General features: G+C 46.4%; 1 protein-coding gene across 1 annotated transcript in view; it reads right to left on the reverse strand.

Moving 5' to 3' along the window:
* Positions 1-1,158: 1,158 nt before the first annotated feature.
* The window catches only part of DDRGK1 (DDRGK domain containing 1), a 35,029-nt gene continuing 12,094 nt past the window's right edge, over positions 1,159-24,093 (reverse strand). Inside the window, exons 3-9 of the mRNA XM_064151177.1 lie at positions 23,961-24,067; positions 22,103-22,204; positions 11,900-12,022; positions 9,853-9,891; positions 5,239-5,295; positions 4,530-4,578; positions 1,159-2,650 (exon numbers count right to left, since the gene is read on the reverse strand). Of these exons, the coding sequence (XP_064007247.1) occupies positions 2,478-2,650; positions 4,530-4,578; positions 5,239-5,295; positions 9,853-9,891; positions 11,900-12,022; positions 22,103-22,204; positions 23,961-24,067 (650 nt within the window). The 3' untranslated portion in view covers positions 1,159-2,477. The remainder of the gene's footprint in view (positions 2,651-4,529; positions 4,579-5,238; positions 5,296-9,852; positions 9,892-11,899; positions 12,023-22,102; positions 22,205-23,960; positions 24,068-24,093) is intronic.

The raw sequence follows: 24,093 nt of genomic DNA on the forward strand, positions 1-24,093 counted from the left end.
GGTACATGACAAAATAGCACCTGTGAGAAGCTTCAGTATGGACTCACATGTTCAGAACTCAGAGAGGAGCAGCCAAAGAGCTTTTTGTGCTTTATGCATGCAATGGCCAACAATCTGGTGATGTGTCCCAGTATTTCACTGTTCCCAAAGAATCACAGGGTGGTTTGGGTTGGAAGTGACTGCCAAAGGCCATCTAGTCCAACCCCTGTGCAGCCAGCAGGGACAGAGGACAGCAACAATGAACTGCTGTCACAGTTACATAGTCACATCTTATCCTGGCTGTTACATCTGGGACCACAACACTCAGCTTCAGCTCTTCTGGAGATCATCAGCTCTACGCTGCAGTTTCAACACAGTAACTCCACAACCTGAGGAGCAGCATGGCCAGAGTCAGGTCCAACATGCGATACTGTGAATCATGGATAAACCCAGCATGGACCTCCAAACCCTGGCATTAGGTACGAGCCCAGTACTAGGAAGGCCCCCGAGGTAAAATCTGCCCTCCTGCAACCACAGAGAACATGCAGAAAGATCTGCAGAACTTGTTTGGTAAGCTGCAGGCCACTGGAAAAGGCTTGGCCTAGCTCCCCTGCTGGCCTCACAGCTTCGAGTGGAAGCACTCCCTTCAAAATCAAATTCTGAAGCTGGAGCTCAGGCAGACAGCACTTCCAAGGTGCCTGATACTGTGAGAACCCTGACAGACCCCAGGGGTGGCTCCTCATTAACGTCCTCAGTCCTCTGCTTAGCACCTCCTTTAGACAACTCCTTTGATCCTGTCTTTCTGTGACCTGCCAGTGAACCACAATCATCCCCTCTGGCTTTGGCACAGCCCTGCCGAACAGACACCATCTGAGTGGTTCTGGCACGCCAAGACAGGAATCTATCTCATGGTAAGAAACAGGAGATGGCACCACTACTGGCAGGCAGCTGGGTCACACTGAAGTGCCAGGGCAGCTCTCCTGGTGTGGCTGCACTAGCAGAGCAGAAATGAGCCTGGATAGGATGGTGTTTGTTACTTTCACAGAAGCTAGGTGCACGCTGCAGTCGTTTCAGGGGGCTCAGTGGAAGCACTGGGCTCTGACTGGCACAATGCCGGCTGTGCCTGTGGGCTCCTTGATTTAGCAGACTCCCTTAGAAGATATGAAAAGCACCCTCCACCAATGTTGTTTATTTTATTTCAAGAGTAATCTAGAGCAGAACAATACAAGTCATGGTAAAAAATACTTTTTTTGAGTAAGGAAGAGACTTGGGAAGTCTCTCATCTCATGTTTTTGTTGTGCCAGGTACCGGCCCTTGATGGTAACTCAGCAGCTCTGCAGTGCTACAATCAGCAGCAGTTCAGAGGTTAAGAAGGAACTGTTCCTCCTCCCACCAGATCATTGCTCTCCTCTCACTTAGAAAGCAGCTTTCCCTCTACTCCAGTCAGCTCTAAGGCTGGCAGAGATCAAAGCAGCCCCTCTTGCCCTCCGCAGCTGCCACGCATGCACGCCAGTTTGGGTAGTTCTCCTTTCTGAAATCAATTAGGCCATTAAATAAATATTCTGATGCAGGATATATCCTAACCCCTAAAAATCACATATTAATAATAATTTAATATGTACCATGACTCACAGTATTTGAATTTTTGATTTGTTAAAACACCAAACCACCCAGGACACAAAGGCCATGGAGTAAGGCAGGCTGAGGCTGCCTGAGCTGGCTCTTACTTCAAAGGATGACTCATCAGAAACTGGCTGGAATCAGCAGAATGAGCCTGCACAATGCATGAGGCAGGTTTCCTTTCCCTGGAGGGGATTCTTTGTCTCAGCTATAGAAAAATAACTCAGCTTGGCTGCAATCAAACCCAACACGTTGCACAAACCAAGCCATGCTGATATGGCAAAGGTTTCTGAAGTCACCTCTTGAAGTTCTCACATTTCTAGAGTTTCAGTAGGAACAGAACAGGCTCACTTGCAGCATTGGCTTCTTCAATCCAGCCTTCCCATGTTTGCAGAGGACATGATCTGCAAGCCTCCCCCTGCACACACATTTATCACCCTAAGTTGTATGTGGCATTGCCACAAAGTTACACAGCTCTGACAATGCAGAGCAAGCTTGGAGAAGCCCAGAGACGATCAAAGCCAACTATATTTGATACAGACACCAGAATCTGGAAACAATAAAAACTCTGGGTGTGGTCACACGAAACTGACTGCCAACGTAAAGTAAGCACCTAAATTCCCCAGGGTACAGGCGCATCAGTGTTTTAGTCCCAAGTTCTTGACTAGAACCAAGGCCTGACCAATTTGATACCAGCTTAGAGCTGGTATCAAAAGAGCAGAATGAAAAGAGAAACTTTTGAGCAAGTCTTGCAGCTGATGCTTAAGAGCAGCATCCTATATTCAAGCACTGCACGTGGCCTGGAGCGGTTCTTGTTTGGGTTTAATGATGGGGTTCATTCATTAACACCTGCTGTATTTTTCTCTCATGTCACCATTTCAGGCCACAGTTGGAGCAACAGCTTGGCTGTCAGGCTGGAGGTTGATGAGGGAATTGCTTGCTTGGGCTAGCTCTGCAATGGAGACTCGTCCTCTCCGTTTGATGTACTGAGCCACGGCAGCCATCTCCTCTGGAGTGATGTAGATGAACTTCCCTCTGTCATCAATCACACCTGCAGGGGGAAAGAAAGGACCTGGAAGTCAGCACTTTGGCTCCTCTCACTTCCCAACAGACATCAGTCAATCCTTCTGGAAAAGATGTTCAAACTGCTGAGTTTGTATTTCCTATCTAGGGCAGGCAGAACAATGTGCCAGCAGCCAGGCTTTTATCTCCTCCCTACTGCTCTTTGAGCAGGGACAATAGCCAAGTACCTTGGTAAGACTAATTTTGTTCAAAGTGACACATCTTACAGGTCCTTTCCAACCTAAATAATTCTGTAATGCTATGACTCCATTCTTTTCATTGTGGGCAAATAGCTGGGAGTACCCCAGCAGCTACTTCAGGCATGTAGATTTGGTCTTGATGTTCCAAGCTGAGGAAGCTGGTGGAGGAAGGCAGAGCAGCAGGAGGGTTCAGGAGGTGACTCAACTTCTGTGGGGCCAGCTCAGCTCTTTCATTTTACCCTCTTACCAAGGGAATGAAGCTCAATTCCCATACTTGAGTAGCTCCTGCAAGAGGGAGAACAGATCTATCTGTTCTGAACATGTTACCATCTCGAATGCAAGGCAGAAAACCTCACTGACACAACCAGGAAAATACACATCCTTGGCGGCTTTGATCCACAGCACTTTCAGGTCATTTGAATCACAGAATCATAGAATGGTTTGGGTTGGAAGGGGCTCTGAAGGTCATCTAGTCCAATCCCCTCCAGTGAGCAGGGCCAGTCTGAATGGGTATCCGCAGGTACCCACTGGGCTGTTTCCCAGCCAGGTCCAGGGTATAAGATTAGCCAATATTTGCACTGGCACCTTCCCCACTTCACCCTCTGAAAGAAGATGACTGCCCAGCAATAAAACAAGTTTGTTCAGGCAGGGAGCTACTCACATGCTCAGTCTCTGCTCACACCCCAGCTTTGATTATGTGGGCACACAGCTCAGAACAGGCACTTCACTTACAACAGCATGCTGGAGCGCGTGGAATGTTTGCGTCTCCTGCAGTACGACATAACCCCGCCTTGGTTTGAGCCACAGCACCTTAAAACAAGCTTGCAAGCTACCCCAAAACATCCAAATGATTCTTTCAAATGCAGATTTCAGAGGACATTCTTTGCAGCTGGATGCCCAGGAGCCCCTGAATGACTTCAGCAGGGCTCAATTCACAGGCCTGGTACTGGTTCCTGAGCTGCTGGGGACATTCACCCTCAATCCTTAGAGGCAGTCACATCCCACAGTGCCTTAAACAGCCCTTTGATGGCAGCTGAATCAGGGAGAATAAAGAGAGCTATTTATCAAGTCCTGTCAGGCTCCTCAGCACAGCACAGACAGGGACCTGTTGCAGCAGGGCCAGAGGAGGCCACAGCAGTGCTGGAAGGGCTCTGCTGTGAGGCTAGGCTGAGAAAGTTGGGGGTGTTGAGCCTGGAGAAGAGAAGGCTCCAGGGAGACCTTCTGGTGGCCTTTCAGTGCTTAAAGATGCTGATCAGAAAGCTGGGGACAGACTTTTTATTAGGGCCTATTGTGACAGGACAAGGGATGATGGTATGAACCTAAAAGAGGGAGATTTGAACTAGAGAAAAGGAAGACATTTTTTGCCCTAAGGATGGCAAGACCCTGTCCCAGGTCATTCGGAGAGATGGGAGATGCCCCATCCCTGGAACCATCCAGGTTGGTTGCTTGGGGCTCTGAGCACCCTTCTCTAGTGGCAGATGTCCCTGTCCATGGCAAGGGGGTTGGACTAGATGACTTTTAAAAGGTCCCTCTCAACCCAAACCATTCTGTGCATCCATGATCCTCTATGGTTTTAAAGAGCATCTGCACTGGAAGTCACTCTGCCATGGGGAAGGCATCGCCTCTTCGCCAGCTACAGCTAAGCACCCTTTGTGTTTTGGCTGTCACCTGTTAGAGTGCCATCTGCCATCAGGTCCTGGATTCTGTTAATTGCATCCTGTTCAGAGGAGAAAAAGGAACAACAAATTGATCAAAAGGGAGGCAACAAACATTTCACATGTTCAGATCAACTACAGGTTGGGGCTTGCATTGAACTCCACAGTGTGAAAGACAGGTGAAGGACACAACAGCATTTCCACACAGGCTGAGGCAGTGAGCCCCTCGATCTGAGAATGATGAAGTGGGCTTCTGCACTTTGGGCCATTCAAATAACTTCCCTATGCCCCAAAGAGTTTTGTGGCTACAGCAATCTGCCCAGGAAAGGCTGAGTACTGCCAGTGCAAGAGCAAAGTTCCAGGAAGTAAACTGAGGTACTTCTCCAAGATCCTGGCTATGCTGAATACATTCCAGAGCTTTTCAGGTTTTTTTTTTCCTTGCTCCATTTTAGAGAAAACCTCTTTGACGAATCCAAACACCAACTTGTTGATTTGATTGCTTGGTTAACTCCACAGTTACTCCAATCATGCAGTTCCACTACACCTTAAGCTAGAATCTAAGCCCTGCTTCCACTGTTCTGCCTCCTGCCCTTTCTTGCCTTTATGTGACTGCTGAATCAAGCTACAGTTTAGATTTCAACCAGGAGAATGGATTTTGCCTTTGCTTACTTTCTCTCCTGTCTTTTGAACTCATTTCTTGCACCCCAAAAGTTAGTCCTTACCTGTGTTCTTAACCCCAAATGAGAAGCCAAGTCCTCCAGCTGGATGACCTTTGTTTTCTATGGAGACAAAGCAGAGTCAGTGCAGCTGATCAGTTTGAGTTTGATCTTTTTCTTTCCAGTGAAAAATAATTTCACAGGAAGGCAGAAAGCTGTCATTCTACCTAACTTCTCCCAGCAAGCATTTCTCTCTAGCAAAATCCTCCTAACTGAAGTCATTTAAACCCCTCTGCTCTGTGGAATGACTGTTTGCTCTGACCCACTGAAGTGAAGGCACAGATACATTTGCTATTGTTCACCCTGAACCTTTGCTTAGGTCAGCAGCAGCATGAGCTCTGTTCTCCTGCCACCTGTGCTTCTCAATTGCTACCTCTAATTTCCAGTATGCTTTAGCAAGATCCTCTTTGGATTTTCATTTGAGCTGGCTTCTTGTGACAGGACAAGGAGTGATGGTTTGGAACTAAGAGGAAAAATTTAGACTACATCTAAGGAAGAAATGTTTTATGCTGATGGTGGCAAGACCCTGGCCCAGGTCATTCAGAGAGGTGGTAGATGCCCCATCCCTGGAACCATGCCAGGTCAGACTGTGTGGGACTCTAAGCAACCTGCTCTTGTTGCAGATGTCCCTGCTGGCTGCAGGGGGTTGGACTAGGTGACCCTTAAAGGTACCTTCCAACCCAAACCACTTTGTGATCGAAGTACATCTTAAAAGGCATTTAAATGCACAGGTCTGTAGCAGCACAGACATCAAAATCCAGACAAAACTGGCAGCATTAAATTCTTTAGTCTCTTTTACTGATGCCATGGGTATTAATGCTGTAATAATCCTCCTGAGCAAGTGAACACCTTCACAGCACTGGTGCACCCCTGGGCAGACAGCATAATGATCTCTCAGAACAAAGGCTGAAACGGGAGCTGCTCATTTTCATTTTGGTTTTCAAAGAGGTTCTTGCTACAGCCCTGTCAGTGTGCAGCCACCATTGCTCACACCTGGTTTGACATTTCTCTGTAGCTGCAGAGAATCACAGAGGAAACACTTGGTGCACTCATCTGGAGCTCCTTAGTTCCTGTCTTTTTATCTTTGTTTAGAGGCAGCAAAGGGATTCACTGCTTGTGAGGAATCTGGAAAGCATAACGCTTATAGAACTCTTCACTTAACACTCTGGCCTACACTACGTGCCAGGTAAGTATGGCCATGAGAGCTACATCTGTATCATCAGATGCAATACCCCCAAACCATCAATACATTTGTTGCTGATCTTAAGAGTACACTGGAAGGACACTGAAGATTTAGAGAGGTTGAAATAAATCTTTTTTCATTCATAAAATCAGACAAAAAAGCCACACAGAATTAGGTGCTGTGAAGTTCGATGCAGCCAAGCTAGAGAACTGAATACCATGGACTGAATGCATGGAACTGGAACCAGTCCATGGAATTCAGTTCTCAGAGCTGGGACCTGCCCAGATTCGTCACATCTTCTTTTAAAAGAAGTCACAGAAACAAGAAAAACAGGAATAAACCTTCACTTATTCACCCTCAATGACCAAGTTTGGTGGAAGCTTTTCAAGGGAGATCCCAGAGGCTGGTGTGGAATTGGGATGCACTCCCCACATACGGGACTATAATGGCATTGCAAAGTCCCAGGTGCACAGAACACTTCACCACGTTTCATATTTTGCAGAGCAAACAACGCACCAATGATCCATTTCAGTTCAGCTATGATTCTGCTGCTATCCTTGGCAATGGAGGAGACATAGCAAGAGCTCCCAGGATTGAGTTAAGTATCATTTTTCCCCCCCTTATCTTCTTGAGGGGAATGAGGACAGAGCATAAAGGCTGCGAGTCCTTTGCTATCCCTTTCAAATGCAGCTTGCTGTTTCAGTTCACTGCCTGCAATTCAGATGCGTCCAATGATAAGCTGCCAGGCTGGGGCAGAAGGCTTTGATGGACAACGTGCAGGCTCACATTTCCCTGGGCCAAGAGAGCCAGTGCTCTACAGCAGAGGAACTGCTCAGCCCCCTCTTTAACCTCTGCCCGCTTCATTGTTGGTGTTTGCAAGCGCTCAAGAAGCCCACAGAGCTGGTTTGTAAGCCGTGTGGTGCAGCTACACCACTGCTGAGTGAACCCCTGAGGCTCCCTCCCATGAGGAGTGGGTTATTCTGCTCCTCCAGGAGCAGAGCCGTCAAGTCTGTAACCTGAGGACTGGCCACTGTAAGAAGAAAACACGGGGTAGCTCCTGCAGCAGAAAATACCGCAGCCGGAGGTCTGAGGTGGTCAGACTGAGGCTGAGGGGCTACTTGAAAACCCCGAAGGGAAAGAGATGCTCAGCTTTCAGAAAGCAGAATTGGAGGACATCAACTCTTTTGTTGTGTTTAGGAACAATCTCATTTAAAACAATCCCAAGAGGCAGAGCTGGGCAAGAGGCTGCATTTGAATTCAGACACCTTCAGCTAGCAAGCAGGTGTGAGGTGAGCTGCCTCCAGCCAGTTACACCAGTAAATTATTCAACAGAAGAGCTAAAATGAATTTTAGCTTTTAAAAGTGCCAAGTGCTCTTCATTGATATAGTTTTCAGCCAGCCACCAGCAGCTTGGCACTGCTTCTTGATCCAAGTCAATCATCTCTGTGAATAGAGCAGAAGATGAGGGCAATACAATCTAAATTTCAGCACACTTTCAAGATTAAAAAGACAAACAAGCAAAAAAAAAAACCCTAATTAAAAAACCCAAAACAGTTGTAAAAACAAGAAGTGCCCCAGTTCTGCAACTCATCTCTACAGAGGAAATCAGATGTCAAATTAGGTTTTCAGCCCCTGCTTCGTTTTTCTGATGTCAGCTAAAGTGACTAATATAAAACTATACAGATGTGCTCAAGCTGAACTGAGAGTTTGTGACTAATCTGTTCCATCCACCACAACCACCAGGGCAACGTGCAGAATCAGACCCCTCTGTGCTATCCCTTGGAAACCATCTCGGCTTTTCTGGGAGATCCCAAGGGACGATGAGACAGCAGAGAAAAAGCAAGCTGCCTTAGGATAAAGAACAGCACGTTTTCCTCCATCTGCTGCTTGGCTGTATCTGGAAAGCCTTGGATGGGAATGGGTGGACCAGGACCGTGCCATACCATGGAGTCCCTTTGCACAGACAGCAATGGAAAACAGAAGGTGGTCTTCACAGGCATGGCTGTTTCCAGTCCCCTCCCTTCCAAAGAAATCTCTCTGATTTGGTGGGAAACAGAATACTGAAATCGCCGCACGCCTGCAAGAGGAAATGTGCCATCCCATGGTTCATCTTCACTCCCTGCTTTTCCATAAGCTTTAAACACATCATCCAGAGCTCTTCCTGTCTCTCCTTGGCTCTCTTGTCTGCTTTTGGTGGTGCTTCTGATCAGAGCTGCCTGGCCTGTACCAGGGGCTTGGTTACCGAACAGAGGCTACTGTTGTCTGGGCTGCAGCAACGAACGGTCAGCGTGCTGCCAGCCTGGACATTGCCCAGCTACCCCCGAAAGCACACTGACCAGCAAGCATCGGCAGATGCAGGCCTAGCACCTCTCTCACCGTGGCCCTGTGCCAGTGGCAGAGGAGGCAGAGAGCAGCATAGCAAAAGCTGCCCGTGCCGCGGCTTTGCAGCCACTCCAGAACCATCAAGCCACTGCTCAGATTTCACTCGGCAACCACTCAAACGAACTTCTGGAGCAGTTACCCACGACAAACCTGCCTGTAACGCCGGGGGCCTGCTGTGGCAGCAGACATGCAAAACTGGTCCAGGCTGCGAGATTCTGGATTCACATAATGATTAGAAAGCTGCTAAACAGGCAAATGATTTGCTCACTAACCAAGCCTTTCCCACACACTCCACACATCCAGATAAGGGTCCAGCTTCCAGTAAAGGAGGAAAAGGATTCATTAGGACAAAAGGTTTGCATAACACTATTAGAGTAAGAGCAGAAGAATGCATCAGACCTTTGATATACCAACAGTGGAGGGAGAAGCATTTGTTGTTACAGATCAAAAGTGGAAATGCTCAGGAACACACCACAGCTTTTTATCAATAGCAAACCACTCAACACGGTGAAAGGGAAACCGGCAAACCCTCTTAAAAACAAAGTACCATCTCCTTAAGTATCCCTGTCAAACATTAAGACAACAGTTGCAAACAAGAGAATACACGAGAAGTGGGCTTGACCTTTTCAGACAGATACATCCTGCCCGGCAGGCCACAGCTGCTGCAGCGATTCCCCTTCACGCTGAGCTGAGACACGGGGATTGTTTTCTACATCGGCAGCTGATGTTCACAGACAAAAAGCCTGAATGACCCAAATCCCAATCACCAGCAAACATCACCGTTCAGAAACCCCAGGGGTGATCCATCAGGCACTGTTTGCAATGCTGTGTTCTGATGAGAGAAGGTAAGAGCCACAGTGCTGCCCCCAAAAGGCAAGAGACAGCTATCATTACAGACCATTGGAACCCGCGCATGGGCAAGGAAATAAGGCAGATCTCAGCAGTCACTTCGGCTGCCTGTTGAATATCTAAGTAAAATCGAAGAGCAACTGAGCTCTTTGCCAAAGGCACTTTACAGGAGGCTGGAAGGATGAGCAAGCTCAGGGCTGGCTTACCTTCACGTAGGCAAGGAAGTCCATCAGAAAGCTGCGAGACTGCACACAGCAAGAAGAACAATTGTTACTGTCACGTCAGACACTGAAGTCATGAACATTAAATCCACCACAAACTTGCCGAGTACAAATATTTTAACTGTTCAGTTTCCATACTTCCCAAGTTTTAAATAGAAATGCTGTGAGAGCCCTTGCACAACCCATATCTAGACTGAATCTAAACTAGCCATTTATGACAGGCATTTTCTAAGACAGAATATGGCTCAAGGACAATTTGCATTTGCTTTCTGAAACGAAATCTTTGAATCTTTTACTCTTCACATCACACATACCCTGGAACAGCCACATCTGGGCAAGGACACTCATTACAGTGGTAAAACATCAAGTAATTCTGCTAATGCAGATGCCCAAGAGTAGCCCCCATCTACTCTTGTGCACAGCACACATGGAAAAAGCTAGTTATTTCCACCTGGAATCATTTGTGCACCTGAAATCCTGCATTTCATTGTAAGTGGCTCTGTTTTCAAAAGCAATGCAAACAAAGAGATAAAGTTACTCTGGGAGCCTGGAAATCTACCAGCCTTAATCAACTGCTCTAGACTCAGGACCTTAATTTTCAGCAGCTGGTCTCAACAAGGCAGAGCCAGCTTTTCTAACAGGCTACTGAAATGCTTCTGCACATTGCCCACCACGAGGCACAGGTGTGGCTTGCCCTTCTTGCAAAGCTGTGTCTCCAACGAGCTGTGTACCTAAAATTGCTTCTGAAGATTACTTTCAAATCAACTCCTGTTAAAGTTCTAATTCCCCACCCCTACCAAAGATATCCTGTGTTGAGACCTAGAATCGTTAGCTGCCTGCCAAACTCTTTAGAATGGAGAACACCCTTCTGTGTTCCCCCACACAGAAAGATTATTTTCTCCTTGACAGGCAGCTGTAGGAACACAGACAAGAAACACTTTCTAGCTTTAAAGGGTGTCTGAAGTGGAACGGTTTAATATTTAAGTACAGTCTAATTTTTTAACAAGATACACTCTTTTTGGAAGGAACTTTTGTCAGAAGTATGCATTTGGCTGTTCCCTGCGTCTCAGGAAATTCCCCATCACCAGACACAACCTCTCTTGGTGTTAACCCTGGCATGACGGAGGAATTGCTCCTACAGGGAGGGGTCCTTAGTGAGAACTGGTGACTAATGTTGAGTGGTATTGACTCCTTACAAGCTCCTCAGCCCAAAGCTACTCTCTGTGATGCTCACTCCACTCAACGTGGTCACTTTAGCAGAGGAGAAAATGCTCACAGGGCTCTGGACAAAGGCCTTCTCATGAGATGCATGGGAGAGCTCAAACTTGTTAGTTACAACCCAAGATCAATTTCAGCAATTAAAATGTGTCTAACAGGTTTCCAGTGGACAGCATAAGAGCACTGCCTCCCACAGCAGGGAAACCTTCTCAGGTTGACTGTGATATACCAAGTATCCCATTTCAAGCAATAGACCGAGCAGTGTGGCTGCAGGCTAGAAGGCTGCGAGTTTGAAATGCTGCCAACCACAGCAGGCACCTGCAGTCCAGGATGCAGTTTTCCAGTGTACAGCCCACAAGCACCTCAGCTGTGTCCTGTAGAATTCTCTTAATTGAAGCCTTTTAAGGCAAGAGCTTGTTTTTTTCATTTGATTCCACAGCAGCTCCAACCCAAGCAATTCCCCCTAAGATAAATGGGCATCAAATTCCGCATTGAGCCTTCTTTTCACCCGGCCCATGCTACAGGAGCAGGGTAAAGCTGACAGTAAGAGAGTTTGATTTCAGTCCTTAGATGAAAAGAGGAGAAAACTCTTTTCCAGCAATACAACTCCACACTCTGAACTTGTGGGAGTCTGGAACGAAGGGCTGCAGCACGAGGAAATACTCCAGGTTTATGTGTGCCATACACACCACCCAGCTTTCACAAGCAGGAATGTTTGGCTGTCTCCTGATTTCTAGTTCATTTATTATGAAGCAGAATGCAGTAAGGGTCTAACCAAGATAAAAGACCTGCAGTAATAGCCCAACGTACATACCTCTTCCTCTGTCATTGATTCTTCAACCCCTTCCTCTTCAACTACAAAACTCTCCTTCAGCTTCAGGTACTCTTCATACTCTCTCTTCTCCTCTTCTTCTTTTGCCTTCCTTTTTTCCTCTTCCTGGACAGAACAGATAAAAAGTAGTCAGTCTGCTCCTCCACAAAGCAGGTTTAAGTAAAGCAGCATTGTCTTTCTCTGTGGTCTGGCTTTACTAGGACTGACAGCAGATCAAATGTTTCCAAAACGAGTCTAAGTTCTCCCTTGATGGCATCATTATTTCAGCAGTAGCCAGCTCACAAGGCAGTGCCAGCTCGCATGCAGTACACCTACGCTGGCTTCTAACTGCTGTGACACCAGTGAGCAGAGCACCCAGCTAGAGCAACCTGCTTTCCTAATTTGCATGAATCTGGTTCTTCTGCAGATCCTGGGACAGGAAGTCCCTGCCCCTAAGTGTACTTTCATGCAACATCCACGTTTTCAGTAGGTGGTCACAAAGGACAGTGGAGTTACACTGGTGCCCATCTGTTGGCCTGTAAAAGAGTCTGAAGTAAAATCTCTTCCTCAGGACACAAAAACAAATGTGTACATGGACTGGAAAGACTCAAGTATGGTAGACAGAGGAGGGGCAAGGTACGATACATTTCACTGTTAACCAAAACCCACAGGCTCTTGATTATTCACAGGAAAAATATTGTCAGTTGTTTACCCTGAACAATACATTAAACTTTAAAACACAGAAATAATAATGCTGACCCAGAAGACTCCAAGCCTGAGGTCAGCAAAAGGCTGAGGCCTGCAGAGCAGTCAGACTCACACAGCAAAACCAGCATCACACTGCAGTTAAAATGAGCCAGCAATGTGCCCTCGAGGCTAAAACGGCCAAGGAGATCCTGGGGTACACTAATAGTATGGGAGGTCCTCCTCAAATGCTCTGCCCTAGTGAGGCCACATCTGGGGTAGCGTACCCAGTCCTGGGCTCTCCAGTCCATCAGAGACAGGGAACTACTGGAAAGAGTCCAGTGGGGGCTACAAAAATACCAAAGGGCCTGGAGCATCTCTGCAAGGAGCAAAGGCTGAGAGCCCTGGGGCTGTTGAACCTGCAGAAGAGCAGCCTCAGAGGGGACCGAGCAACGTTCAGCAAGAGCTAAAGGATGGAGGATAAGAGGATGGGGCCAGACTGGACATGAAGTGACAGGACAAGGCACAACAGGCTAAAACTGGAGCCCAGAAAGTTCCATCTGAAACTTCTTCACTGTGGAGGCTGCTGGAGCCCTGGAACAGGCTGCCCTGGAGGCTTTCAAAGCTCACCTGTGTGCAGTCTGTTGCAGATAGCCCTGTTTTAGCAGGGGGCTGGACTAGATTATCTCCAGAGGTCCGTTCCAACTCTACCATGCTGGGATTCTGTGATAGATCACTTAAACTGTTTCAAATGGGAACAGATTTTTATTGTGAGCTCTCACACATTTGCAGCTTTCCATCATTTTCTTTTAAAGGTTGTTTTGCTCTTCTCCAAAACATTTGACCCATGTAGCCCCACACAAGAAAAGTGTTTCCTTACACAACGGTTCCTTTATGTTTGTAGAGCACTTAGGAGAATGGGATTCCAATTGGACCTGCCCCTGGCTGCTATCACATTGCAAAGGCTTTATTGAAACATAGGAAGAGTTCTTCACATTTCAGTGACAACCTCTAGGCATTCCTTCATTATTAGCATAGGAATCGATCTCTTAAAGAGCAATCAAATTGATTTTGAAATGCTTGTCGTGCTCCATCTTTGATGCTAATATGATAATTGCTTCCTTAAATGGCTGGAAAGCAAATGTTTGTTCCATTAAAACAGGAAGAGACAGGAACAGGTCATTAAGTATATTGGAGAATGTGCACATTAAAACCCAAGATGCTATGCAAGGCCAAAATCAGCAAGATACTAGAAACGAGGATGGGAGGGTTGTCTTTCCACAAAAACCAAAGAGAAAGTGCCTTTGGTGATGACTGTGTTTAACCAAACTCTCAGAAAGTCATAAGATTGAATGCTTTCAACTGGCAAGCAGAAGAAAATTAGGACTGGAAGGCTCTTGCTGTACATGCAAGTCAAAACTGTTTTGTTAACCTCATGCAGAGAGAGATCTGAGGAAGCTCTTGAGACAAAACAAGGCCATTTTCTGGGTCAGTCATCACTGCAATGATTATTAGCAAAAGCCCAACAGTAATTTCTTTGTGTTACAGGTGCCAAGCACAACATCCCCATATTTCATCTGCAAGTGACAACAATTGTTCTTTTCCTGTAAATGCACTGAATTTAATCTTGAGCCTGGAAACACAACAACAAGGCTCTTCCCCTAGCCTACTGCAGAGGCTGGAATTCAACTGAGTTTTAAATGAGAACAACAACAACAAAACAATCACAAGCCCTGCAAATTGCTTTGCAAATAGTTTCTAGAAGAGTCTATAAAAACATCCATCAGAACAGAGCTTCCCACACAATGCCAGCATGATGGGGGTTGGAACAGACATCTGGAGATCATCTGGTCCAACCCTCCTGCTAAAAGCAGAACCCCTGGGGATCATCCAGTCCAACCCCCTGCTAATGCAAAGGCACCCATAACAGATTGCCCAGGATCACAATGTCCAGGTGAGTCTGGAATCTCTCCATAGAAGGACATTCCAGAACCTCTCTGGGAAGCCTGCTCCAGCACCCTCATAGCTAAGACACTTTTCCTCACGTCTTATTTACAGATGGGAGCAACAGTAACTAAGAAATAATTTCCTGTTTCTGGAAGGTCTAATAACAAATGCTCTCTGTCTCACCTACCTGCTATCAAAGCACACCAAGATGTTACAGTGCTTCCATTCCCAACACAGGCAGAAAAGCTTCTGTAGTGCTTGGGAATATGGTTTAGGGTGAATCTTGTAAAGTAGGGTTATAGGTTGGACCTGATGATCCTGAGGGTCATTTCCAACCTGGATGCTTCTGTGATTCTCTGCTGCAAGCCTGGCAAAGCAGCCACCTCTCAGCATCCCCTTTACAGTCTCCCTGAAAGCTTGCTTTCCAGATCCTAAATTTTAATGCTAGGATCAGCAGAGCTTTTCCAGGTGAGTAGCTAAGTGTGGCAGCCCTCAAAGCCTCGCATTTCTTGGTGGTTCCATAACACTAGGTATCTTCAGAAGCTTTTTCCATCTAAATATCCCAGCCACTTCCTTAGGGAGATGGTTGAACACCATCCCAGGAGGGGTTTAAAAAAACAGAGATATGATGCTGAGGGACAGAATTTAGCACCAGACTTGGAGTTAGAAAATGGTTGGGTTGGACTCAATTATCTTTAAGGCCTTTTCCAACCAAAATGGTTCTGTGATTCCTGATCAGTCTTGCATGCTTCACTCCCTAAGTTCACCTATGACTCAATCTGTACAAAAAGAGGATTTAGACAAACTGCAAACTGTTCAAAGCCAAAAGATGACTTTAGACAACTGTCCTGGAAGAAGTGACCCGCAACAGCAGTAGAAGCTGAGCAGAGGAAGCCTAGTAAAGCCAGGCTGCCTGTTCACACTTGTTCTCAGAGCCTTTCCCCACCATCATGGAAACCCTTTTCTTCCGCATGCCCAAGTCATGCAGCGATTGCATGGAAGGTGCAGGTTGCCTTCCTAAAACCATCACTCTGTGTGCACAAGCCACACTCAGGAACACTCTCAGCACCCAAGGATCTGCTAATGAAACAGGCCAGCACTTGCTTCGTACAAGTCACACAGAGGGCACTCAGAACAGAAATGTCACACACACATCTTTGTTAGGTTTCTTTGCACCTCCCCAGCTGATCTCACTTCACTGCTGTGGAGTTCAGTAGTAAAGCATGTGGCCAGCTCCCTCCAGCCACGGCTGGGGTGTGGGGAAATCCCAGCACCATGGAAATTTGCTACCTACAGATGCTCATCTTCAGCTGCCTGCCTTCCCCCCTCCCCCCCTCTTAGCAGGTTTGCATCTCTCCTCACCCACCCAACTGTTACCCCAACTGGGGGCTTGCTACAGTGCCAAAGTTTCTTTTTGATCAGTTCAGTGAGTATGTAGAACAAACTCTCCCACTTTGATCATGTCTTTATTAGAAAATAATTGATGACTTAAACCTTCCTTCTCTTTTTCATTTTTGCCAGGTTGTCCACATTCTCTAACACTCATTATGCCAACTACATAGGAAGCCAAACTTAGCCAGGTGAAACCCATGGTAACTTAAACTCTTTTAGACTAACAGCTGGAAGCAGACCTTGACTCTTGGGATCAAACACCCCTCTGGAGCCCTGGGAACTGTTCTGGCTAGCTGAGAGCTCACAGCCTTTGAAGGCATGACTGTTTTTAGTAAAGGGTGAGGACTCTTACTGCACTGTTAGGCAGGAAGGTGCTGAAGCTTTCCATGCAGTAACCCACTTAAGGTGGCACTCAGACTTACATTTGCCTACAGAGTAAGGTGCTTTTCTGAGAGCTTTGCCTAAGCAGCCTTCCCAGTGAGGAAAGTGCTTGCCAGCTCCTCCAGATGAGCTAGAGGACCACCTTGCTGACAAAGAGATCATGTATAAGCAATTTATTCCACTGCTAAGTGGAGGAGATCCACTGGTAGTGAGGAAGGGAAGACAGAGCAAACACTGCACTCTCCAGCCACCACTTGTTGCCAGTTGTTCCTTGTTGGTGGCAGGTTCCTCAACGTGCAGGATGAGAAAGAGCACACTGAATCCTGTGCCAAATGCTTTGGGGCTGATGGGCCTTGTCTAGCATCCAGTTTTTATGCTGTTGGTGCAGGTTCCTCAGGAAGTGAAAAGGAACTTATCAAGTAGATGATTCGGCAGACATCTCCTCCCCTAACCACTGGTTAGACACCACATCAAAAAGCACTGTAAGAAGTTAAGGTAAGTGTTCTTAACTCTCCTCACCCCCTAGAAATCCGAGTGGAATATGTTTTCTGCAAGCTTTTCAATTCTTCCTTGGGAGAAATTATTTTGCAGGAAAACGACAGACTTGAAAACAAATGCCTGAAGTGAAACTACACAGCTGGTTCCGAGCAGTCTAAATGCCAGATCCCTTGAACAAATATTTTACAGTGATGGTGGTGAGACCCTGGCCCAGGTTGCCCAGAGAGTTGGGAGATGCTCCCCATCCCTGGAAGCATTCCAGCTCAGGTTGCTGGGGGCTCTGTGCAACCTGCTCCAGCTGCAGATGTCCCTGCACACTGCAGGACAGGTGGACTGGATGAGCTTTAAAGGTCCCTTTCCACCCAAAGCATTCTGTGAGTTTATGATAATACTAGGCAGACCAAAAATCACTTGACAATCAACATTTTAAAGCTTGTTGTCTGTTCTTACATAACCAAAGATCCTCTACAGAATCACAGAATTGTTTCCATTGGAAAATGTCTCTAAGATCACCAAGTCCAACCATTCACCTAATGCCACAACAGCCACTAACCCATGTTCCAGAGTGCCACATCTACAGGTGTTTTAAACACCTCCAGGGACAGTGACTCCATCACCACTCTGGGCAGGCTGTTCCAATCCCTGACCATTCTTGCAGCAAAGGAATTTTTGCTAATACCCAACCTTAGTCTCCTCTGGCATAAAGAACCATAACTTAAGGGTCCAAGTTCTGAAAAGTTTCAGTGGGACCCTAGGGACCACCAGCTGATCCTCCATTCCTACAGCCCAATAGTCCAGATCATTGCTACTTAGGTACTGGAATGCAAAACTGAAAGCCTGAAAAAAAAATTTCCCCACTTTACAAGCTCTGGGCAGAACTCAGCTTTTGCAACAGCAATCTCATTTTAACCTAACAATGAATAACCTCCAGCCCCCACTCCTGCTGTGACCTCTTATTTCACAACACTTAAAAGCCTGCTCACTGAAGATTGGCAGCTTCTCTGCTGCACCAAGCTGCATCCACTCTGCAGTGCATTTAGAGGCAATGCTGGCTGTTCAGTGCTGCTCTTCTAGAGGAGCCACAGCTGTCAGCCCTGCATCTGCACAAGCAGGCTCCTTGGCACGGCTAAAGCTGGGCTGAGGGAGTCCTGCCTACAGAAATGCCGGTGCACAGAGAAGCAAGCCCCAACCTCTTGAGTGAGCACCCTGCAAGGCTCTGGGTGAAGGCTCTGTTTTCCAGCATCTGAGGAAGTTGGGTCTCATTGGCAAGGTGTCAGTTGGTAAACCAGCTCACCACGAAAAAACTCCAGGAGTGAAAGGGAAATGCCCAGGGTGAAGCAGAGCTGAGGCAAGCGCCAGTTACAAAGGAGGTCCCTCACACCTAGAGCCAATCAGGTCATCACAACACCGGAAACTTAACGGTTAAAAATAAATTAGCTGGTTTGCAACACTGAAGCCAAGGGGCAACTGCATTTATTGATACCTGCATACAAGCACATGGAGATAGAAGGAGGGCATCTGCACAGAATCCCAGCACGGTGAAGGCTGGAAGGATCCTTTGGAGATCATCCAGTCCAACCCCCTTGCTAAAGCAGGGTACCCACAACAGTTTGCCCAGGATCACAATGGCCAGATGGGGATGGAATCTCTCCTGAGAAAAAGACTCCACAACCTGTCTGGGCAGCCTGTTCCAGGGCTCCAGCACCCTCACAGGCAACAAGTTTCTTCTCAGGTTCAATTGGAACCTCTTGGGTTCCAGTTTCTGCCCATTGCCCCTTGTCCTGTCACTGGGCACCACTGAGAAGAATCTGCCCCCATCCTTTTGCCACCTTCCCTTCAATTCTTACTGACCATTGCTCAGATGCCCTCTGGGGCTGCTCTTCTGCAAGCTCAGCAGTCCCAGGGCTCTCAGCCTTTGCTCCTCATAGAGCTGCTCCAGGCCCCTCAGTGTTTTCACAGTCCCCACTGGACTCTCTCCAATAACTCTGTGTCAAGAATATGCAAGATTTTAGCCTTTATCTCCTTTGAGGGTACACTTCCTATGTGAAACAATGTGTAGTTGCCCAAAACAAACTGGGGAGGTCTATGTGCTTATAAACACAGCTCAAGAATTCCTTGTTTCCCTGGACTCTGTATCTCAGACTGCTTAAGTGGGGAGCATCTGTGACAGGGTTAGCAGTGCTGGTGACTTTACCGAAGATCAGCACTGAGGACCTTCTAGATCTACACAGTGCAACATGATTTCTACCCTCCCTCATTATCTGACACACTTCTAGAAGATATTTGATGACACAGGAATCCCCTGCTGCTGTTGACTGGGATCTGTTGGTCTGAGGCTGCAGCTGAAATGCTGAAACTTTGCTTTACCCAAACACAACTTCACGTTCACAGAAGCATGCACTAATTTGCTAGCACTTCTTTTGCAGAGAGTGAAAAAGAGCTTCAACCAAAATGGAGCTGTCCTGCCCTCTCTCCACCTACCCAGTGGGACACCATCTCACTTCTCCTGGCTGTCTCTGCAGCCCATGGTGCTGTGTCAACCACAATCATTCACCCCTCTGACCCTCTGTGAGTCTCTACCACCATCAGCAGTTCACAGCCTTCTAGAGACTCAGAAATCCTCCTGACTTTTGAAAGCTGCTCATGCAAGGCAGGCAGACAGTGCCTTAGGAAGGAAAAGTATTCTTCCTACAAAGCTGCTGAGGAGACTGGAACATCTCTCTGATGAGGAAAGTCTGGGAGAATTGGGGCTTTTTAGTCTGGAAAAGAAAACAGAGGGAGGATCTCATCAATGCTGATCAATACTGTGGGTGTCAGGATGATAGGACCAGGCGTTTTTTCAGTGGTGCCCAGTGACAGGACAAGGGGGAACAGGCACAGATCTGAACATATGAACTTACATCTAAACATGAGGAGGAACTTCTTTAATTTAAGGGCGGCAGAGCACTGGAACAGGCTGCCTAGAGAGGTGGTAGAGTCTCTATCTCTGGAGACATTCAAAACCTGCCTGGATGTGCTCCTGTGTGACCTTCTCTAGGGGAACCTGCCTTGGCAGGGGGGTTGGATTTGATCTCCACAGGTTGCTTCCAATGTGTACCATTCTGTGATTCTTAGTACCTTTCCAGTACTGCAAAAGACAGTCAAAATGACAAACTTGCCACAACAGAAATGTTCTGATGCACTGAGAAAGGAAGAGGGGCAATGGAGCTGACTACTGTAACAATCCCCAGACAAACTTCAGTGATCTAAACCTGTTGTGCCTTTGGAATTGTCTTAACTATAGGTATGTCAGTCACCAAGCTGCCTCCAAGAATGATGAAATCCAAAGGGCAGCTGGTTTTATTTCATGACTATAAATCCTTGCTTGAGCTACCTTCTCTAAGTGTGTCTTTCCATGCCTTAACTTCTATGGAGAAACACTGTCACCCCTTAAGTACTTTCTAAGGACTCACTGATAGCAAAATGTCACTTGTGGAATTGAAGAATCCTGCCTCTGGAGGAATGTGCAAGTGACACTTTGCCCCATGTGTGCTATAAAACCAGATACATCCACTGATCCCTTAACCACTTCTAGGGGCCTAGAAGGGAGAGGCAGTATCATAGAAGGGTTTAGGTTGGAAAGGACCTCCAAAGGTCATCTAGTCCAAACCCTCTGCAGTCGGCAGGGACATCCTCAACTAGATCAAGTTGCCCAGAGCCCTGTTGAGTCTCACCTTGAACACCTCCTGGGATGGGGCCTCAACTACCTGCCTGGGCAACCTGTTGCAGTGTTCCAGCACTGTCATGGCACAGAACTTGTTCTTCACATCCAATCTAAATCTGCTCTTATCTCAAACCATTGCCCCTTATCTTGTCACTGAAGGCCTTAGTAAACAGTCCCTCTGCAGCCTTCTTGTAGCACACTTCAGGCACTGGCAGGCCTGTCTGTAACAGGACTGGAAAGTTAATAGACAGACAATGCTTGCATGCAGAGTAATCAAGTATCTATTAATTTCATTTCTCTTCCCCCTGCCCCCTCAGGCAACACAAACTGAAGTCTGGTTATTACAGCGCTCCCTGTACCACTGCTTGCTTTGCTGACTGACACAGGAACTTGAGTGACACAGCCCAGACATCTACAGTCTTGAATGGTTCTGTTTCCTGTTAAAGGTTTGCATGAAGACAGACCTCAAATTGCTAGGAAACACTTAAGGATGGACATTAAATAACGTCAGACATACTGACTTTGACCTGTGCTCAAAATATGACTGGATTATCAATTTGTCTTAGACACAAGGAAATAACAAAATCTTGAAAACAAAGTGGCAGCATGTTTGTCCCAGAGCCTGGTGGGCTGGCTTGGTGTCCTGATAAAGGCCACTGGGAAAAGTAAACAAACCAAACAAAAAAAGGTTACAATTGCAGAATTGAAGTAGCTAAGGCAGGTATTAGCTAAAGTCAACAGCAAGCTAGATTCAGGCACCTGAGCAGTTCTCAAAATTCTTGCAGCTGCTCTTTGCTAAGCACAAAGCTCAAATAAATAAAACAAACCACAACCACCCCCAGCCTTCTCTCTTTTTCACTGAGCCTTGCAAAACGTAGGTGGAAGTGCTTTAGTGCAGCCTGTACTCAGAACACTGAAAATTAAAGCAAAGAAGAGTTTTCTTATCCAGCCATAAGAAATTTCTCAGCCCCAAACTGAAGTGAATCAGAGGGAGCCACACACAAAAGCTGAACATGTTAATAAGCACATTGCACGTGGAGTGGTCTCTGGTCAGAATTTCACCCTGATTTTCTAGACAGCTTTTCAGCCTGACTGTTCCTGCTCAGCCAGCTGCACTGCCAAACCCCAGGCCACATACAAACAAACAAAAAGATTTTGTCTTGGGCAATAGCTTCTTTTCAGCAGGTTGGCCATGCTCAACTGCAGTCTTTCACTTTCTGCCCTGCTGGTTACAGTTGTTAGGCAGGCAACTCGAGGGAGCTGTCAGCATGACACACAGCAGTAGCAGGTCCACAACCTGGAGACTGGGATTCATTTTGCCCTAGACTTGCCCACGGGTGGGTGCTAGCTGTTCCACATGTGTAGATGGCTGGAGCAGTGCTCACTTCTGCCAAACACTTGGAAGAACAACACTGGGATCTACAGCTGAAATCACTGAGAGTTACTGCAACTCAGAAAGGAGTAACAGAAAAACCAATTCAAACGTATGCAGCAGTACTGAAAGGCAAAGGGAGCTCTGCTGCTCACAGAACACTCAGAGCTGCAATCTCAAAGACGAACTTGGTTCCAAACTTTCCAGCTGCCAACCCAGCCATGCCCACCTGCCGCTCCTCCTCCAGACGGATTCTCTCCTCTTCTTTCCTCCTTTCCTCCTCTCTTTTTGACTCAAGCTTTCTCCTTTCTTCTCGCTCTGCTTCTTCAGCCTGAAAAACACAGAACCATTAGTCAAGGCAAGCCTTGCTCTTCCTGGGCATCTAGATTTTCATTCCCTATTGTGGTAGCATGGGGGGGTTATATCTTCTCAGATGCATGTTCAGAAGGAAAAAAAAACAACACACAACAAAGAGTAAAGAGAATGAGGAAAAAGAAAATCCCCAAACATTCAGCATTCTTATCATGGTAAATTGAGAAATCACCCTTCTCACTTGCATTAGCTCTATCTCCATAAGGGTTTCAGCTTGCTAAATGCCTGTGAGCTTATTTCAAGAGTAATATTAAGCAATAGTCCATCACAGCATTCCATTTCTCCTCAAAATTTAGTTAGAAGGGACTTTAAGGAGAGTTAAAAACAGCAGAATATAGATTCTTTAACCCAAGTATTCACATTTCTCATTAACCTGGACTGAATCTCTCAGAGAGATTGTACTGGTCTCTGGATCATTTTATTATTGGTTTTTAAACTAAATCTAGCAAAGGGATTATTGTGAAACGGGGAAAAGCCAAAGCATTTAGTGTATTGGTTAGAGATTTAAGTTGTTCTGCAGTCTCTTCAGTACACTTCTATTTGAAATTATATCAAGAGAACAAGCAAAGAACATTCAAAGGGAGGATTTGTGGCTGTGAATGTTTCAGAGAATTACTTAGCAGAGTAATTTAGTTGTCTGCATGGGAAAATAAAACTCATCACGTTTTCAGATGAACCAAAAGATTCCCCACTCCACCAGCCCATGCTTAGCTAACTTCAACTCTGCTCACATTTTCCACAATAGTCAATTGCATAGAAATAATACAGAAAGTAGCAACAAAATGGTTGAAGCACAGAGTGCAAAGGTGACCATGATGGAAGTTGATATAAAAAAACTAACCAAGCAAAATACCAAACACATCAGCTACAGGGCATGTCACTGTGGGCTAAGAAACTGGATTTGAACCTCAGGTGATACTAACATCTCAGGATGGAATCTCCTTGGCTTCAATTGGACCCTATACACTCCAGACATGTTGGTACTCTCATAAACCTTGCCTTTTTGTAAGATGAGTGAAGTCTACTGTGCACTCCAGCCTCTGCCAGGAAAAAGCAGCTTGAATTCTTATCTGCTTCTTACAACCACACATTCCAAGTCTCAGAGTTTGTAAAACACATTTAGAACAACTAAAAGGAATTCATGAATAGCCTGCTGCCATCCATGAGCACACTCCAGAGGAAGTTTCAAAATGCTTGTTGCTTCCCTGGAATTAAAATCTACAGTCCCAAAATGTGCCTTCATTGCAGATTTCAGGGGACAATAGGCTCTGATTCTCATCTCACCCAAGTCCATAACAACAAACATGGGTCAATAGACACAAAAGGCTTTTGCACTGCCAGAACACTACTCAGAACTGCCCCTGGTTCTGCTTACAGTGCTGCACAGCATTGCTATGTGGGTGCTAAGTCTATCTTTAGGGGGAGATAGGACTAAGTTGCAAACCAGAGGAAGCATCCAATTAAAAAGCATTGGAGAGATCAACTCCTCTCTCTTTCCCATGAGAATGCCAGAGAACCTGTGGGAAAGAAAAGACACCACAGTCTATGAACTCCATGGGCTATGACATCAAGAGCTGGATTCATCAAGAGCTGGTTTGTAAGACCAAAGCACAGTGCTGATGACACTGCCTTTGCCTTTCTGGGGTGCCTACCATCAGCAAGTCTTTGCTGCCATTCAGGCTCTCTGGGCTCTCTCCACGGCAGGAACTGCTTACCTCTCTCTGTGCTTTTCTGGCTTGTTTCTCTTCTAATTTCCTCTGCTTCTTTGCACCAATTTTGCCAGACACCTGAAATTCTGGCACCTCCTCAGCATCATCTTCCTCTGCATTTAAGAGCAAACAGTAACTT

Source organism: Pogoniulus pusillus, chromosome 11 (genome assembly GCF_015220805.1).
Source record: "Pogoniulus pusillus isolate bPogPus1 chromosome 11, bPogPus1.pri, whole genome shotgun sequence".
In the NCBI taxonomy this organism is placed as follows: Eukaryota; Metazoa; Chordata; class Aves; order Piciformes; family Lybiidae; genus Pogoniulus; species Pogoniulus pusillus.